This window comes from Stegodyphus dumicola, chromosome 7, assembly GCF_044657685.1.
Source record: "Stegodyphus dumicola isolate Sdum_Otavi_A_Nest chromosome 7, ASM4465768v1".
NCBI lineage: Eukaryota > Metazoa > Arthropoda > Arachnida > Araneae > Eresidae > Stegodyphus > Stegodyphus dumicola.
Window position 1 is genome coordinate 33,064,555 of NC_140774.1, and position 21,102 is coordinate 33,085,656.

A 21,102-nucleotide genomic window follows, 5' to 3' on the forward strand; every position below is an offset into this window, starting at 1 on the left:
AAAATGAAAAAATTTCGATTGACAAATAAGTAAGTATTCTCGGCACAGCAATTACAGGACTTGAACAGCGGAACTTTGTAACTGAACAAGAAATTATGTCTGTTTATAGAATTAAAGAGAAAGTATTAGCACAAGAAACGAAGCAACTTAAACAACTTGCTTTGAAAGAAATGTTTAATAAAGTAAACAAATAAATATTAAGCTTTTTTTTTTTTTGTTTTTGTAAATTTTAATACCCTTTAGATCATAATTGCTCTTTATTTTCTAAATTACGGATTCATATATATATATATTTTTTATAATTTCTGCATGCCATATTACCAGATTTAAATTGATGATCTATAATCCGGAAAAACCCCTAATCTGGAATCCCTGAAGTCCCGACGAGTCCGGATTAAAGACTTTGTACTGTATGTATGTCATGTATCAGTGTTTAAGTAATAAATGTGAACGCATTCCCCCTTATGTGTATATATGTGTGTTTTATTTCCTTCATTTATCCTTTGACTGTCATGAACGAGCATAACTAGCTCTCTTTCATGTATGTGGTGTTATATATTTAAATGAACTAAGTTTATCCTAACCATTTACGCTTAAAGTGACAAATGCATTCTACTCACAAAGTAGATTTTCGTCTAGGTGCATGACTCATTCGTGAAAGTAACCCAGTATTCTTGAATAATAGTTGAGAGTTAACCTCCGCAGACAAATTAAATTTAGTGAATATAAATGTTACTACATGTATTGCATGATTTTCTACATAAATTAGAAGAATATTGTTTTACATCCAGTTCATCTCATTAATTTGTCAAAGATTTTATTGCTAAAATGATAGCACAAAGAGGAAAATTTGATAAATTGTGTTAACTAATAACTAGTATTTAGGAAAGATTATAGTGATTATGAGATACTTAAGTTTTGAAAAAATTAAAAATCTGATGTTAAAAAAAAAAAAACCTAGACAGATTATTTCAGTAGTAATTCGCAACTTACAAAATTATTAACCATTCTGTAGCTCTAATTCAATTTTACAGGTGTTGCTAGTATGAAAGAATGAGTATTTTCATTAGAAATCAAGTACATAACTCTCCTTTAAAAAAAATTGACTTTTAGCTTTTATAACATTGTCAAAAATGAGTGTCATTTATTAAGACAAGTTGGAAAAAATAAGTTGCATTCCTAGTTATTTCCGCTGTAGGATACTGTGCATGGTAAAAAAGTAATGTCTAAATGATGTGGTAGCCACCAAATGGTTAGATCTAATATTTATTTCTGTGACTAACTGTTTAAAACTGGTAGCATATTTTACTGTAAACATATAAACCACTGAAATCACTTTCACTTTGTGTTTCTTGAGTTAAGAAAAGTTTCTTTCTAATTTTTAGTTGCTCATAACCATTTATTAAAATTCATTTTGTAGTTTGAGTCTGAATTTTGACAAAAGTATATGAAGGGTCCACATTTACACCATTTCAGTAACAATGCCAAAATAATGAATGAAAACTAATTCTTTCTTATATAATAGAAAATTATTTGGTAATGGCATACGCATTAAAAAAATTCATTTTGTTTCCATTTGTAAGTTGGTTTTCATTCGTAAATTGAAGAACACTGACTAGATAAAAACTGACTAGTTATGCACAGTAGATAAAAATCTACTATGTGCGTAAAATTAGCTTGTGTTTCCAGGAGGCACAAATTATTCAGGTAAAGCTGAACTAGTTTGTGTGCTTTGTAATACTGCATACTTCAGCTGTCAGTTAGGCTCATTTATTACCATTAAAGGATTAAAACATCTTTGTAACTTTTATTTTAAAGTTATTTGTAACTTATAAATGATGATTACTATGCTTCTTTAATTGACTGACTGTCTAATATAGTAGTTCTCATCCTTTCCCATTAATTATTGTTAAAAGATCACCCCCTTTTCCCACGCTCAAAAAACACATATAAGCATTAATTTAGATTTAAATTATTTGTAATGTATTTCATAAATTAAACAATGAAAAGTGTAAAAAGCATTAACAAAAGCCAAAGCTTGAATAAAAGTAGTATTTTTATATTCAGGAACTAAAACAAAATATTTAACAGCTAAGTAAAAGCTGTTGACATCCCCCCCCCCAGAAACTAAGAAATTTTTACTGATTAAGAATCGGCAAGGTTAATCAGCCAGTTTCTCTCTCTTATTTTGTTTATTTATTTTTTAAAACTCAAAAGGGCTGTTAATCTCGAAACAGTTTTTCGTTGCTTCATTTTACATGTTGTTCACTGGAAGTTAATTGTTTTGCTTTTCATTCAAATCTGTTGCCATTTAGCAAAATATGAGATCTTTCAAATATAATGTGTCTTTCATCATTTAGCAAACTAAGCTATTTAAGAGCAATAGTTTTAGCTCTTAAGAATATTATTTTTTGACTTTTTAATCTAATTTAAATAAAAATGCATTTAATTCATGAAGTATCTAATTATAAATATTAAATATTTTTATAGAGTTACATATATATTTTTTCACTTTTCAAATAGACAGAAGATATATACCATCTCCATTTTTAGTGTAAATGCATGTTCATCGAGTATCATATAAACTATTTTGCTATTTCACCTGATTCAAGTGTGAAAGAGCCAATTTTAGCAAAAGCAACTGTTAAAATTGTTAAAATTCCTTTTAGATTTTTTTAAACCATAAAGCATGTTTTATTACTTTTATAATCTTCATTTCTTCTTTTAATTGACATGATGACAGTATTTCTTATCCTTTAACTGCCAGCTCTCCCAGTTTTACCAGGAGATATTTGATTTTTTTTAACACATCATCCAGTTTTTAATTTTTAGCTTTTACTAAATAAAGTATACTTCTTCTTTTGCAGAATATAATTCCAGTGTATCCTTTGTTACTGTTACTTTATGCAATCAAGTGTGTGGTTGATTGTGGATGTTTTCAGAGCATCTTCTTATATCTAAACATTTGAGTAAACTATTAAAAACAAAAATTTTGATAACTATTTATTTCCCAAGGTGTTTAATTAGAAATAAAATCTAAATAGAAGTCTAGTTACTTGGCATTTTGTTATGCAGTACATATTTCCAAAAAATTTATTTGAAATTGTGTTTCTTTTAAAGTCTAGATGTTAAAACATATTCATATTGCCCCCCCACACACACACACAACACACTTGTGCATAAAATTTGCAACACTAGTATATATTATAACGGGTCCCAAATGGGTTTAGATCTTCACTTAAGCAAAACTTAAAAAAAAAAAAAAAAAAAACTCTATGAACTTAATTGAAAAACGATTGTGTACAGGTCCTTTTTACATAAGATAACTGGGCTGTCTGTGTTATTTAAAGGCAATTTCTTTTTGTAAAATTTACGAGAAACTGCTCTAAAGCAAAAATTTAAATGTAGGGTAAGATCTGAACTTATTAGGGACTCGTTTTAATATATATTAGTGTTACGAATTTTGTTCAAAATGGTTTTAAGTCTCAAATAGTCCAGAGGGACAAAACATGTATTCGAAACTCATTTTAATGAATCAAATTTAAAGCTTAAAATATTTTTAATTAAAAATTTTAAGTTGAAACACTCCCCTTGACAAGTTCTCTTTGAAACATTAAATAAGAAATATTTTGTAGGTGTCGACTGTAACTTTCTCTATTCTTTGATGAATTTCCTTATTAATTTTAGTACATCTTTAAGTGAATATGATTCATGATTATCCATACAATAAGGTTTATAATATTACTTCACCATGTCATTCCTTAGATATGGTAATAAGGATTACCTATGCTTATATATATGTACGCATGTGTGTGTTTGTGTTTATGATTACAATATTATATTTTACATTATCTGTTTACTATGATGGTTAAGTAGATAATACTGAGTAATGAAAAGGCATGCTATTTAAATATATATCTTTCAAATAAAATTTTCATAATGTGGTATTTGTTTTAACAGAGAATAATCGTGTAAGAGATGATTTGTTTGACTTAATTGCTGGTATGCAGAGTCGTAGACTGGATGAACAAAGAGCAAGCTTACCACGACTGCCTGGCTTGAATTATTGTGCGAATGAAATCTACATGGAAAGAGTTCCACGTAGACATTATACCAATAATAATACAATACCTCCAGGCCAATCACTTCATCGTACTGTTGGAGATGCAGGTGATCTAACTGATGATGAGTTCTTTGAGTTGCTGATGAGAAGTCAAGTATGTATCGCTAGTTTTTAGCTAATAGAATGTTTTATTCTTTAATATAAATATTTAAACAGAATTAAAATTTTTCTTCAGAGTAATAATATTTTCTTACCAGTCATGTTACTTAATTTATCAGTTTCATTTTTATTGAAGTCTTATTAAATTTTTGTCATTGGATAACATTTATTTTGAAAATTGTGTAATTATGATTTTGACAATATTATTGGAATCTTCTGCATAATTTCTTTATGTATCAATCTTGGAATTGTAGAGTCATGCTTGATGAATACTAATTGCTTATCTTTGTCAAAATAATCATCTTCATAAAAAAAAGTATAACAGATTTTTTAAAATTATTATTATTATTATTATTTTAATAAATGGGTGGTAACACTAGTATTGTAAAATTGTAGTCCTATAGCTTTAATGCTTTAACATATTCATTGCATAAAAATATGATATATATGAAACAACTGTTATTGCCATAATCACTTTCTCATAACTAAGGTGATTAGATTTGGCAGGTGAAGATAGGAAATGTAAAGGATGCTGTTAAATTGAATATCAAAATATTTATTCGTAGTTGCTGATTTTCCCAGATTTTCAATATATTTCCCGGGCCTTCTGACAGCTCATTGAATCTCCCAATTTATAGCCTTTGCTAAGAAAAATTTTTCACTTCAATAAATTAAATAAATGAACTGGTGAAATTAAATTATGCATATGCCGAATAGAATTTTCTTATTAAATTTCATTTGATTTGAATTGTCTTAATCTATTGAATCTCTTTTAAAAGTAGATAAAATGTCTTTTTAGTTTTCAATGGTGTCAGTATTGTAAATCAGAAAACAGTCTATATTTTCTATATACTGCAGAATTTTTATCTCCATATTATAACTAATTGAATGTTTTAGTACTTTTCATTATGAGTTTGTGGAAGCTAGCTTTATTTATTTAGCATCCAAATGAAGAACTAGAGCCAGCTATAGTGTGCCATAAAAAATTTAATAATATTTGCAAAGTACTCTACTACTTTGATTGCTACAATCCAGATAAAAGGGCCTTTATTAGACTGAGTTTCTTAAACTGTGGGTTGCCAAAAATTTTAGTAGTTTTGATATTTCTTTAACTTATAATAATTTTACAATTATCAAATATTTTTACACAGTGTATCTGAAAACAGATGAAGATAAAAAAAAATACAGACAAAGAAAAAAACGAAAACTTTTTGACGCATTCTTTTTATAAAATAAAAGTTGATTTTCCTTGCTTTGCACGTAATGCTCTCATTTCATCTGTGGCATGGCTATAACAAAGTGTATTTGAATTTTTCTCTATAAATTAAGCATTGAAATTTTGATTGAAAATTTGTCTGTCCTTTCAGTATGTTTTGAAATATCTTTTCTTCTATGAATTTAAAATATTGCAGAAGTTTAAAGTCAAGCAGGAGTGTCCAAACTTCAGGTCAGTAAAAGCCACTTGTTGGAATTCTTTAAAAGTTGATAGCAACAACTAGATTTTCCGAAAGTCACAAGTCTATATTTACGTTATTTTCAAAGTAGTAAAACCTGTTCCAAATGGAAAGTACCTTCTAATTCTAAATGACATTCAATAGCAGTTTGCCTTCAGCATGTGATGTTTCAAGTTTTGTGGTATCTTTGTTTTCTCTAATTATATCTTGATGTGGTAAAAATACCCTTTTTCAGTTTTTAAATACCTCTCTTCTTCCACAATACTTTCTTATAAATGTTGATCTATCAAAGCTTTGTAATGCTCTTGAAACTGGATTCTTAAATCATTGCCACAGCGATTCAAGTCATTTTTCTGCTGCCTCAAAATTATCCCATGCACAGCATATATACATCTGCATGCATGGCAAGCAAGCTGTTTATAAGTTTTCCTCATATTTTACAGATTCTGAAAAATTTCATCATCTAAGACGTAATTGTCATCAGATTTATTAGAAATTCCAAAAGCTTCCAGTTGTCATAAATTTCTCATATCTTGAAATGTTGAATCAACTTCCAAATTATTTTTAACTTGTATCAAAATCTCGATGATATTAAATGTTACTGATATTTTACATGTGTTTTCTGTTCCGCTCATAAACCATCCCAGTTTAGTTTCTACTACTGATGATCCAGGAGTTCAGCAGCCCTTTGCTGTAATAATTATTCTATACATATCTGGCTCAAGAAGTAATGAAATTCATCTGCAATTATTGTGCGAATAAATACTACATGGAAAGAAGTCCAATGTACTACTACAATGAAATGTATCTCCTAATTGAAATTCTTTATTTCTACATAGATTTGCAGTTATTTTGTTGTGTATTGATACTGTGGTGTAACTATTTATTTCTGTTTCTAAGGCTTGTATATTTTTTTATTCTCATTTTCAGAAATTCTTCTTTTGATGAAATTTATCAAAGGTCCAAGGTTGAGTAATATATGTATTTCAGAAATGGATTGTTTACCCTTGTTTTTAATATTTGCTCGAACTGTCTGTAAGAGCAAGCCTTTCCTGAAGATTTGATTGACAGAATTCATAACAATTTTCAATATCTGTTTATCATCCATCAATGTTATATGGCTCTTAGTCCGACATGGAAGGTTTTGGTATCACAATTCAGGCTGGATTGTTTATGTTTGCATGTTAAGCATTGCTCTTTTGATTTATTTACCTGACCGAAAGTGGGAAGTGAATTTGTTGAAAAAAATGGGAAACCATTTTTTTTCAACAAATGTTTTTTTTCAAATAATATTGTCACAGTTCAAGGCCTGTAATTTTAAGTGGCGTTATGAATCGCATAACTATCCTTTCAGCCAACAAGTTCCTGCTGGTTGCGAGCTAAGATGAAATAAAATATTTTCTTTAAAAGCACAATTAAATAACCAGGCCATGGTTATGTTAATTTTTATTAAAGAAGCAGATCTAACAACCAACTATGGGTATGTTAAGGCGTTTAATACTTATTGCTCGATCAAAGCACCCTTACACTGAAGGAGATTTCACAAGAAGAAATCTTGCGGAAGTAATTTCTGCTTTAGACCCAGGGGGAAGGATTGCTGAAATTAATTGAACAAATAGGTGCATCTAAATGTACTATGGAAAGGCGAATTTGTGTTATTTCCGATGACATCATTTATAACTTGGAAAAGGATTTAACAAGCTGCTTAACTGAATCTGGACTTTGACAAATCTAAAGGCATTGAACATAAATCATAGCTAGTTGTATTTGCTCATTATGTAGCGAATAAGCTAGGACAGAAGGGGGAACTATTGGACTAGTGTTACATTAAAAGGATACAATTCTCGGTGTAGTTATAAAAAAACAGCCTTGACGCTGTACTTGGAAAACATTATATACTCATGAAAAGTTAGTCAATCTTGCAACCTACAGCAATCCAGCTTGAGAGGTCTTATTTTAAGGGCTTTAGGCAATTTTAAATACCAGTGCATTGTATACCCTAATTTTATCCCTGTCCATTGCATTGTTCATAAGGAACACCTAGTAGCTAAATATCTAAAATCTGATCATATTGGGATGTTAATTTTAAAAAACATTAGCTACATATGCTGAAACACCAAAACTCGTCAACAGTTCAAAAAAGTCTGTGTACAGAAAAAGTAATACCTGGTTGTAACAAAAGTTTTCCGCCAAAAAATGTTCTTAAATAAAGTTTGGGAAAAAAAAAAAAAAAACATGAAAATAGTACCTATAGTGCAGGTAGTAATCACTCCCCAAATCTATGATTTTCTGCCAACGTTTTGGTAGATTTCTAAGCCTTCAGCCCATATGCTTGATGGCTGCGAGTCCAAAAACAGATCAACCTCATTTCGGATGTCCTCTGCTGAATGAAGGATAGCACCAGTAAGGTAGCTGCAGGTGTGAAATGTCATATTAAAGAAGCATATGTAGCTGCAGATGTGGAAAAAAGGAAAAGTCCGAAGGAGCAATGTCGGGCTATATGTTGGTTGTGGCAAAAGATCCCATTCGAGTCCATACAGAGAATGCAGACACATGTGATCTTGCATTATCTTGATGGAATGTCACCTTTTCGCGTCAAAACTCAGTTCGAAGTTTTTCCTTGATAGCAGTATCAGCATGGACTAGCATTTCACTGTACACCTTACGGATGAGGGTTTTACCTTTTCCCAAATACTCTCGTGCTAATGCGGCACCTGATTGAACTTGTATGTCAAGTTTATGCGATGCATAAGGCATCTAATGGACATGGTATAACATCTAATGCCTTAGCAAGCTCTCAAATGGTTGCATACTGATCTTCTTCCACAAGTTCTCGCAGGTGGACCTCATCAACATCGGTAGGCCGGCCAATGCTCTGTACTTCTTGAATGTTATAATCCTTGTTTTTGAATTTTCGGTATTCACATTGTCATATAATACAACATTAGTACCTAAAGCTGTACACATAATTTGGTGATATTCTCTTGCTGACTTTTTGCAATAGAACTGGAAGTAAATGATGGTTATAATCTGGTAGTGTGATAGTTCCCTTTCAGACACCTTGTACATAACGATAACAATATTTTTTTACAAATTTCACGACGCAGTATTCTAAAGCCTCTTTTTTTCAACTGCTAAAAATCGTTTGACAAAATATGATTAAACCCGTTAACGTGAAATGTTTGCGCAGACGGTATTTGTGGTGCGGGAAACTTTCGTTACAACCCAGTATAAGATGATGAACTTCCAGATGATTTTTGTGGTTTTGTTTAGTAAGGTGGCTTTCACTAAGCAGTGGGCTAACAAAATTCTTTTATTTGCTAGAAACATTCAAACAATTTATCATCGGAAAAGGGTTTATCTTTCCTAGAAAGTGAAGATGCCAACTGGTTAATAGATTGGGCATTTTTCGCAGGTATAGTGTTTTTAAAATCTTTACTTACATCTCATGTTCTCATGTCTTACTAAAGTGTTGGAAACTTTACCTGGGTGTGACATTATAGTTACAGATTATGCATGCAAGCTGCACACACTGGCTGAAAACGTTACTGATAAATTGAGTGATGTAAGAGTACTGAAGTCTCATTTACAGTTTTAGGAAACCTTTTTCCTATTGACAATTTGAAGAATTTCCTTCCTGTCTTACTGCTAATTGCGGGGGTTATTATGGCTGTAAAGCTACTGGAGCATCAAGAATTAAAGCAAGTAAAACAAAACAATAGCTCAGCTATTGAGCTTTGGAAACAGGTTCTGGAACAAAAATATTGTAAAACCGAAGAGTGTGTGCTCAGAACAATCTCACTTTTTGATATTTTGTATTGCTGTGAGTCTTTCTATTCAATACATAGATTTATTAAACATAAGACATGTCTGTGTTACAACAACTAATCAATATTTAACTGAGCTTGTGCAAATTGCCATTAACAAAGCATCAACTTAACTTTTGGTAGCTAATTGCTAAAATGGCCACCATTCTAAATCTACCACATGCAAATCTATCTTTTAAAGCTTTTCTTATGAAATTGTTTGATAGAATTATTGCAATTTTTTTAAGTATTTCTGAATGATATTAAATATCTTAACTATCAATAAATGAAATAATTACTTTTTGTACATTGATCAGTTACTAATAACTTTCTAAAAAAATTAAATAAATTTCTTACTTTCTTTTGGACATTGTAATTTTAGTTTAAGATATTTCATAAATATACAAAGGTCACTCTGAAATTTTTTAGATACGTGTAGACGATAAGTGGCAGAGAAAAATTAATGGTTAGATTTGAAAATATGAACTATTTTAGCCTAGCAGATGATTTTTTATTGGCCATTTGCAAGTAGTTTAGTGTGGAATATATTTTAAAAAGAAGGAAAAATGGAGTTGATGTGAGAACATGATCGCAGTATGATTTTAAAGTAGGATTAAATCGAGAATAATGCGTTCAACGTTTACAATTAGCATTTTGAAATGAAAGGCCATCTCATGCTGCTGTATTCAGATGGTTTACAGAATTTCACAGTGGTCACAACACTTTTCTTGATGAAGAACACACAGGAAGGTCATTGCTCCCGGATAATGGCCCTCTGGAAAATGATAATCGCTGCACCTACCAAATGATGCAGAAGGAATGTAACATTGGATCTGCCACCAAACATAAAATTATTCACGAGGAATTGCATATGAAAAAAATAGTTTGCCATTGGCTTCCCCATAATTTAACTGAGCACCAAAAAGAGGAGCGTGTCAGAATCAGTAAAGAACCCCTTAAATTACTTAAAGATGGTGGCCACTGCATTATTCCTAAAATCAGAATTGAAGATGAAATGTACATCCATGTTTTGACATTCAAACATGTCAAAAAAGTAAAGTATGTGTCTTCAGAGATGATCCAATGCTCACAATGGTGAAATGAAGCATCTTATCTTTGGGAAATTCACTTCTAGAAGTATGTGCACTGATGCTGGACAAGAGTACTTTGAACTCGTAAAATTTCATAACTTAAAAAAACTATGTGTACCTCAAAAATTTCAGAGTGACCATCATATTTTAACTACATAAGAGCTGGTGCATAAAGTGGATGGAATACCACATCTTGGCCTATGAATTTATAGGTTTTGCTCTGTTGTACTACTGTTTTAGTGCAACCATCATGAAACATAAAGTTTCTGAAAAATTTGGTATATTTCAATGATGTGAACTTTACATTTAGTTGTCAGATAGTTGGACTTTTACTGTATATCAAGTTTAAAGTTTTTTGTCATAGTGCTTAATTTGGATCAAATTGATGAATAAAAGACAAAAGATCATGTGTTTCTCTTTTTATTTTTTATGTTTTTAGTGATCCTTAGTAAGAGTATACTCATATAATACAAATGTGAAATATTACTTATAGTTTGTAATTTTTCAAAAGTCCTCCATTCTTCAAATGTGGTAACTTTTTTTAACCTTTTTCCTGTAGTATGCAAATTGTTAAATTGACAATTGAAAGCATTTATTTGCAACCATCAAAAGCATGCTTTTTCAGCGTTGAAATTTGGAACATGCTTTTAAAAGAAAATTCCCTCTATATCATTCTCATATTGGTCAGTTAAGATGTGGAATTGCAGATGGGTTTATATATTTCTAAGATCAATTTTTAGTAATTATGAATTTTTTGAAGTAATAAAGTTTTGAATAGGGAGGGAAAAAATCTTATTAAAATCTTTGTATATTATTTTAAAGAATGAGGAATTAAGTACATTTTATTTTCTTAGTCTAGTAGGATAGAAGATCAACGGAGCAGTATGCCAGAAATTGATCCGGGTCCAATGTTTTCAATGGCAAATTGTAATGGCAGCAATGCTCATGCTGCTCCAACAATGCCAGATGAAGATTTTTTCAGTTTGATCATACGGGTGCAGGCCGGACGTATTGAAGATCAACGTTCAGAATTGCCTCCACTTGAAAGAATACCACCTCCACCTGAAAAAACAGCCCCTGTTGTTCCAAGCACTAGTCAGGGTAAGGCTTCAGGAAGCTCTTCAAAAACTAGCTCTTTAAGGTCTAGTTTAAAAGCTGTATCAGCTAAAGGGTCTTTTAAACGCTGATCCATAAAGTAGTACAATGTACATACTGGACCAAAATTTTTGTGCCAGTTTGAATTCTGTGCGTAAGATGTATTTTAAAGGCTGTTTGTGTTTTCTGTGGAAAAGTATGCTGAAAGTGCTAAATGTGTGTGAAATAATGGAATCTTGTGCTGGAGGGTTGTTTATTTTATGTGAAAAAGAATGCTGAGGGAAATGTTAAATGCACATGAAAGAGTGAAATCTTAAAGTGCGTAAAAATATTCAGAAGAGCATAACCAAAGAACTTTTGCATCTTCATACACATTTTAAATGTGAAAGGATTTTAAAGTCATTTTTTTTAACATAATAACCAAAGCTATTTTTTGTTGAGCTGGATAATTTTCCTGTATAGACTTTACAAATCTGATTATTAGAAGTGTTTTTTCATAATAACTTTCTAAGTACATTCCCTTTAAGCTTTCTTCTTTAAAACTTCTGAGACAGTATTCCTTATTGTCTTAAATCATATTTTATCTTCTTTTGATGCATTTATAGAACATGTAGCAGTGTTTACAATGTAGATATTGCTGAAAAAAGTATAAATTTAATGAGGAGTTAACTTATTTCTCTAGTAAGTGAAGAATATGGCTATATATTTCTGTTGTATCTATGCATCTTTGCTGTATGTGTGCTTTTTGTGGAATTGTCAGAAGTGGATCATTTTATATTCACTATATTCAACTAGTCTTATGAATTAATGCATTAATTTGTGTAGCAAGTATATCGAGAAATGTGTAATTTTTGTTCTTATATTTTTTATCATTTTGCAAATTTCAGTTATTTCCATATCTTTAGTGCAGTTTTTTAAAATTTATTTAATTCAGATTTGTATATTTCTGTTGTCTTGTGGAAGATGTGTCCATGTATATTTAAAAAAAGGTATATATTTTCTTATACAAATTTATCGTGCCATACATTTTACCTTGAAATGAATTTCTGATATTAACCATTTTATAAATTGAGATTCTGAATTGATGTATTGAGTAAAGCAGTTGTTTTATTGTAATAAAGTCGTACTTGTTTCTAATGAAATAATTTACATCTTCTATTTGTCATTCATGATTATATTCTATTATTCAATTTCCTTGAGATTTGATTAATTTTTTAATTTTAGGAATTTATTGCAAAGAGTTAAATGGTACTTTTAAATGTAAAATTAATGTTTGTTTTACTTATATAAAATTGCAAAGAGTTAATTCACTTGATCCAGAATTGAAAGACAAACATTCTTTTCATCTTCTTAATCAGATATGAACAAATACAGTGTAGTGTTCTTCCATTTTACTTTCTTGTAGAAACTGCATTTTTTGCCTCTGAAAACCTGTATAAAATAGAGATAAAGTTTTCCCCCCATTGTTTATTATTTCATAATTTTGCTGACATAATTTTAAAATAACAAAATAAGTAGTAAATAAATAAATTGTAATATTAGAATCAGCCACTTGCAAAGTCCATTAATCTTACATTAAACAAAATTCATAAATATAGTTAAGAATAATCGTTTTCCGATGAATATGCCTTCCCTGTTCATTTGCTATGTATTTGTGTAACAATTTACATTCCAAGCAGTTTTATTTTTTTGTATGATTTAGAACATTCTTTATTTAAATCTTGCTCTGAAGTGCATTGTCTGGGATACATTATTTTAATTACCATCAAATAATTATCTTGTGGAGAGTGTGCATGAGGACTTTCGTTTCTAGAAATGCTTTCATGGAGGACTTGCTAAAAGAAATTGAATCAAATCTTTATACACATAAGAAAGGGGTATTGTATCACTGTGTAGTATCTTCTACTAAGAGTAGACAGAAGGATGAGGATAAAGAATGGGGGACGTGGGCACTATCCCTTTACCATAATAGTTAATCAGTATAGCATCACGTCCACCATTATTTAAAAAAAAAAAAAACTTGAGATGATAACGGGGTCACATAGTTGAATGCTCCACGCTGTTCCTACACCTCAAGTGGCCACAGCAGTGTTTACATTTTGCAGATTGTTGTCTTTGCACAAGATTATAAGGTTCCGTATATTAGCAAAAGTTAAGAGTTCAGTAGTCAATATTATAATATAATACTCATGATTCTGGTAATAGTTCCAAGAGTAGACAGAAGTATTGCAATAAAATAAATACTTTTTTATCTGGCCTTTTTTTTTTTTTTTTTTTTTTTAAATGGTGGACACTAGCCATTTTAGGCTTTGGCCACTATTAAGGGCAGAAGTGTGACCATTTTATTATTTTATTATGGAGGCACCTTACAAGTGGCCACTGTTACCTCCTTTGAAAGGACAGACAATTTACATATATGCCTTTTCTGGGATTTGAACTTGGGACATTTGATCTGGCACTCAGAGTCACTAACCACTTTCCCGTTTGGGCAGCATCTGTCCTAAAACTTGTCATGTAAAACCTGTTATTTAATGCATAATGAATACAGAATATGATTAAACTTGTAAATTTTATGGGTTTTTTTTTTTTTTTTTTTAAAGGAGATCATTGATTTATGTTAGCATAGTGATTGATGTTAATATTGACTTACATTAACATAGTCTTGTTATTGTGGTATTGAAGTAGCTACTAGTTTGAGTTTTGAATTTCAGCTAAACTTTAGTTTAATTCTAATCAAAAATTGAATTGGATATATTAACTTCTCGTTTTGCATACTAAGCTTAACATTCAGTTTGATCGTATATTGGCTAAGCATTTTTCTAATATTTCAAGTAGTTCCTAGTGTGAATCTCTGTCATTTGCTTTGTGCAAAGTGATATTTTGACTTAAAGCAGTTTTTGCTATTTATATTACATAGTATTATTTGAAAATTTCAAATTTTTGTGATGTTTGTTTGTTAAATAGTGGTTATGATGGTACTTAAATATATCTTTTATGTGTAGTTTTAAATCTGAAATATATTTTACTATTAAGTGTTAAATAGTTTGAAAATTTAAAAAGCTCATTAAAAATTCACAATATATGAATGAATTAAGTGAGTTATACAGTAATCTTAAATATGCAGAATGTGGTTAATTCTGATAGTTGCCATTATACATTGTTACTCGTATTTACAGGTCTTAGACTATTTTGCTTCTCGAATAACTCCCCATTTTTTCCAGTGTTTACTTATTTTTGTATTTTATATTTGAAATGTGGTTTCAATTTTTTGGTCCACAATATTTTATCATTTCATTTTTGCATCACTGTAATGTGTTAATAATAAAAAATAAAAAATAAAAAAAAAAAAATTCAGCATTAACTTTGTGTTGAAAGATATTGTTGAACTGAATTATTGAATATACTAAATTTGGGGAAATTACTATTAAGTAAATTTTTATTATGTAATCTGGGAAGAGGGAGGCAAAAATATGTGGAATTATCAAGAAAACACCAAATAAATTTCCTTTCAGCAATTCAAAATAATTAACCCAAGGGAGGTCACGGATAAAACTGTATCGTAGATTTCCCTTTTTATTCATGCCAAATTAATAAACTCTTAACAGTAGAAAATTATGGTCATTTGTAATCTGACCAGGCATTTTGAATAAATCTGTGTATGAGGATATGATGCCTCACTTAACAGTTGGTGCTTGTATTATTCAAGAATTATTTTAAGGAGGGTGCTTTAGGATATATAAATTAAATATTTAAAATGATAGCAAAATCAAAGTTACTTCCTTCATTTTAGTTTCATAAAGTGCTGACCAATATAATGACATAGAAATAATTCATACAATGGGAGGCTTAAGCTGTTGTTTTCTACCTTCTGTTACACAATGTGAACTTGTTTGAATGAGCAAAAAAATTCTTTATCATTCTTTTTAATACTATGAAAGTTTTTGCATGTAGTATGACATTTTCTCAATTTTATGACTTAGCTAATGTCATTTTCAGGGATTTGACTGCATATGTTTTATTTTTATTAAAGTGCTTATTGTAAAACTTTTTTTTTGGCTAGAAAGTAATAAATTTCTATTGTTATAGAAAGCAAGAGCATTATATTTAAAGCAATGACTTTTAGACTTGTTGTTCATGACAATGTGCTGCTTTCTCTTGTTGCTTGCAGTCTTTATAAAATTTTCAGTCTTCTTGAAGCTTATATTGTAGAAAATTTTAATAGTGAAAGCTTTTAAATTGTTGAAATTATATTATCTACACTTGAAAAAATATTAGTATTGAAAGTTATTACTGTTTTATGTTTGACAGAGCTGTCTTTATATAAAAAGTTAGTTACTTTTTATAAAATTTATGAAATCTTGAAAATCTCTGAAGTATTAGTAGTTAATGTATTAAGTCATAAGAAATGAGTATGCAGCAAAAATGTGCCAAAAAGTAAAATCGGTGTTTAATTGTGTAGATTGAAACTCGTTTTCATCAATTTATTATTTGGAGATTTTTGGAAAGCCTAAAAGAAAAATGAAAAGGAGAGGTGGATTGCTTAAGTAGCTTCTTATGGACATGATTATTTTATTCACAATGTAATAAATAGACATGCTTAAAAATTAATATTATATTGTGCATAAATATGCTGCATTTATGACCTGATTCAGATATGCATTTAATTATGTGCAGCTGGATGTTTAGTAATTGTAGCTATTTTTGAATAATTAATGACATTTATCATGACAATGAAATTGTTTGTATTTTGTTTCATTACAAAGCAAGGCTCTCTGAATTTAATGATCTTAACTGCCAGTTATCAACACATCGCATTGGCATGTTGAGCATACTTTGTTAATTTATCCTGTATGAACAGTAACATTTTTGTGTCTAGTTTTTTTTTAATTTAAATTTAGTTGTAATAATTTTATATAGCTTTTATACACGAGGCAGATGTTTTATGAGTCTTGTTGACATCACAGAATTTTTATGTACTTAATTTTTTTAATGTTTAACTATAATCAAAACAAAGCATATGAGGGTTCTCTGCTAAATGAGTGATGCCTTCATAGAGGACTTTTTAAAGAAACTGTCACATATTCATGTTACATTTTGGGAAAACTATGAAAACACCCATTCAAATAGCCTATTCACTAGGATTTGAACTCAGATTGATTTACCTGTGTTAAGGAGTATTTACCATTTGGTTTGAATAATTGGCTTAATTTAATAAGAACTTTTAGTGAGAAAACTGCATATGAATTCTTGACCTATTTGTTTAATCCTTCACTCAGTGTAAGTATGTGATAAATATTTTCTGCATTTGACTAAATGGGGGGGGGATATCACGGATAAATGCACCGGTTGAAGAATTAACATGCAGCTTTGTATTATAACTTCATTTTCTGCTTAATAAAATTGGCAGTTGCATATCAATTTCTGAATGATGTATGTTGAAATATTTTTCATTATACCAAAAGATCACATTTATCAGTATTTCGTGTTTAATTTTCATTTGTCATTACAAAACTGATATATTTTTTTGTAAACAAAGTGCTGTCATGATTAATTTGAAAGTAAATTGTTTGTATATAATGTTCTAGTTTCGTATATAGAGAAAGTGTATATATAATGTTCTAGTTTCGTATAGTACAAGTTGCATTCTTAAAATTGTGTACACATAATTTTATTTTTTATTGGAATTAGCTTGACTGTGATGTGGTTCTTTGTCAAAATGAATATGCAAGCATTCCTTCTGTATATATATTCTTTCAACTTATGAAACAAGAGGTTTTTGATAATAAAGAAACTGATCTTATTTTTTTATTCATTATCAAGGTAAAGGTTTTAAAATTGCTGTGCTCCTACCTTTTTTTTTATGTAATTATGCTCACTGGCTCAATGAAGAATTACAAATGTTTATTTCTTGTAGTCTGTGTATAATAAAGCAGAATGAATTGGTTTTTACTATGTAGAAATTTTAATGTTCCTGCAAAGCAAATGTAACCAACTGTTAAGAGGTTTAGCCAAAATGAAGAGGATATTGAATTGTTAAAACTAAATATTTTGCTGAAATGACTGATATCAAATTGCTTTCTTTAATCATTGACAAAAAAACAGTTATTTTCTACCTTTTTAAATTAAATATGTTAGATGACCAGTATAACTTAAGACATAGCTAGAGGCAGGAATGAAATAAATATCAAAATATAAAGGGGGGATACATTTTTTTAAGGGAAATGTTTACTATTTAGTGTTAGGAAGTCCCTCCCCCAATTTATAGTAACAAATTATTTTTAAAAACATTTGTGATACCTGTAATATCTGTCCCCTTTAGTTTACATAAATATTAAGGAGAGTTTTATATAAGGCAATTGAAAGGATGTCCTTTTGTACTCAAGCAGCAACTGTGATATAATATTTTAACTTGTTAATAATATCACATTCTAGCTAAATATTGCAGAAAGAGAAATAAAACTAAAGCTGATTTTTTTTTTTTTTTTTTTAAATTTGTGAAAGAAAACACAAATTAAACTTATACAACCAGAAAATACTGTGAAGCATCTCACTTATGATGGAAATTGTTAAACGAAATATTGTTAAATCTTGAGCTGCTTTAAAGACTCGGTGGGTTTCTTTTCAATTGAAAGGAAATATTCACATTAACGTGTTTCGCATTCTGTGCTCTAATTTGAAAAACAACTGAAATAATATAATGTGTAAATATAAATTATATTAATATATATATATTTCAAAATGCATTGTTTATATAACTCCTTAATTAGTATTTTGAACCAGTTTTAAAAAGTAGTAATAAAACATGAGAGAAAAATTTTAAAAACCTCTAAGTAATGTTAATAAGTAGTTTCCAGTAAATCTACATAATTTGTGAATGTATTTTCCTTTACTTCATTATATGAAGAGGATTTTCCTGAACAGTGATATAATAGTGCAAGTGTTTGTATAGTGCTTGCACAAAATTTAGAAACATTCCAATTTTACTGAGATTGTCTGATTTTAAAAGTTGGTTGATTTAAATTTGTTCTCAAAATTAATGGTCATTTAATGGTGGAAGTGTTTCTGTAAGAGTCAAAAATAATTTTATTTTATTTTTTATATTATTATTATTATTATTTTTTTAATTTTAAAAGCTGATAAATCTGTGAAATTTTATCCTTTTTTCGAATTTTAAAAGTCTGAATACAATTTGTTTCCTTATAAAAACTGTTTTAATTAAATTTGTGACTTTCTAAGTTTAATTTTTCAGGTTTTTGCTTGTGTACTAAGTTACTGAAAGCAATTAAGTTTTTTAATTAAAAAATAATTTCAATGAGGGAGAGAATAAAATTTGAAAATTTAGTTATTAATATACTTAGTAATTTAAATGTTTCTGTTATATTTGGCATTAAAGTTTTAACACTAATATCCTCTTTCGTCTTTATTTTACAATCACTTTTAATATACTTGCTCTTTAAAAAAAGAAAAAAAAAAATACATTTTTTATACTCATTTCAACTTTTATCATTTCTGCTTAAAAAATTGGTGTTTGCATATATATTGGTTAAGGAAGTAATTTTGAGTATGAAATGTGTATCCTTGAAATTGAAGTGTTTTATACTGCTTTGTCAAAAAAGTGTTGAATGTTTCTTTAATATTTTATGGGACCATCTGCTACACATTTGCTAATTCATGTCATAGATGAAGTGATGTAATATTCCCATTTGTATTCAAGTCCATTTTCTGCACTTTCAGTTATGTGGCTCAAATGTACATTTCAGAGCAGTAGGTCCCATCCATGCTTATGATTGATAGTTTAGGAATTTAATTCATTGAAAGATATTTAATGCTTTTATGATGGTCCTCAAACTATGTATATTTGAGCTTGATGGGCCCTAATACTGTCATGTTGGAAGTATTCATCACTGCCAGCGAAGTGCATCAAATATAGTATAGTGCACATGATTTCCAGGGACAACCACTATGCCACAAATGCCATGTAATTATAACAAAAAATATGCTAATCTATCCATCCATGTATATCCCAAACCCTCCAGACCTTGCACTGTAGTGATGGTACAAAGAAGGTCAACGACGGTCTTTCTTCAAATAATTTCACCACCAATCACCCTACTTTTTCCTTGCCATGCGATTTTCTGTCATTGAACTACTGCCGATACTATCTTCTTCACTATAGTCAGTTTTCTTGTGTTTGTAGGTCAGCAATGGAATGCAAGTTGGTCATTGACTTCTAATTTCGATTTGATGCAAGTCACTGTGATGACTTTTGTGTGACTATATGAATAGTTTCTTATTAACATTGAATTCAACTAAGTTTTTATATAGAGACTTAGCTTTTCTCTGAATAAGTCAAGCCAAAGGTCTTGTAACCCTTATCTTGCAATATTATTTTGAAACCTGATTAGGATATTCTTATTGCTCATATTCCGAGTCCTTTTCCATTGTAAATGTATCATAAATATAGTGTTATTATATTGATCTTTGCCACAGAACATCAGACTGTTGTGGCTGGGGTGTTTAATGAAGTCCCAATTTTTCAAGGTTTACAAGTGCAACTTCACTTAAAGTCACAAATGTTATTACATGTAGCCATATTAAATTGCTATTGCACTCTATACTCTTAGTATTGGTAGTCCAGTTGGACTGAAATACCATTACAAATTCTTGTCTGGCAGAGTTAAATCTGTTTCGAGGGGTAGGACATTCTAATTTAAAAGCTTCATACTTTTTTGACAGGACAGTGTGAATGTTTTTTCTTATATGTAATTCTTTCTATCGCAAAAATTCCACGGAAGGAAATTAAACCTTGTTCAGTTGATTATACCTATATTGTCTTGGAATAAGGATGCTAAATTTTTCTGTGTGTGCACATAGATGTGTGTGCATCATTTAACTGCTTATTATTCATTTTAATTGCAGCTTTTAGTCATTTGTTTTCCACTTTAAAAATATTCATTCTTTTTTTTAGCACAATTTTATTGGATAGTTTTTTAATAAAAATTGCTGTGTATAATTTATTGTACTCTTCATTTTAATGTACATGTGTTGCAACAATAATAAATCTTTGGTTTGTACATGCAAGTTTATTTTTTATATATTTAAAAACCACCACATATTATAAATTATATTTGTTCTAGTACCTATTATTTACTCTGTAGAATTATATTGAAAGATAAAATTTTCATTTCATTTCTGAATTGAAACACGTCCTATGAACTTGCTCTGATGTGATGGTCAAAGAAGTGAATCAAGTCTGATAACAATAACAAAATTATATATATATATATATATATATATATATATTACATTTGGCCTTTCATGTATTTGTACTGTTATTTACGATCGTTTTGCTATTTAAATTTTGATTTAATCAACAGACAATGATAAGCTTTCTAGCAAAAAGCTTAGTGGACCTGTAAGTTTGATACCAGTAA

General features: G+C 29.5%; 1 protein-coding gene across 2 annotated transcripts in view; it reads left to right on the top strand.

The window, feature by feature from the left end:
* The window catches only part of LOC118185920 (G protein-signaling modulator 2-like), a 64,575-nt gene extending 43,833 nt beyond the window's left edge, over nt 1–20,742 (top strand). Inside the window, exons 12-13 of one of the 2 annotated variants that reach the window (XM_035355887.2) lie at nt 3,961–4,217; nt 5,590–5,736. In XM_035355887.2, coding sequence (XP_035211778.2) covers nt 3,961–4,217; nt 5,590–5,721 — 389 coding nt within the window. In that variant the 3' untranslated portion in view covers nt 5,722–5,736. Of the gene's footprint in view, nt 1–3,960; nt 4,218–5,589; nt 5,737–11,427 lie in introns of those variants that run through there. The other variant, XM_035355886.2, reaches the window with a different exon arrangement.
* The last annotated feature ends 360 nt before the right edge of the window (nt 20,743–21,102 follow it).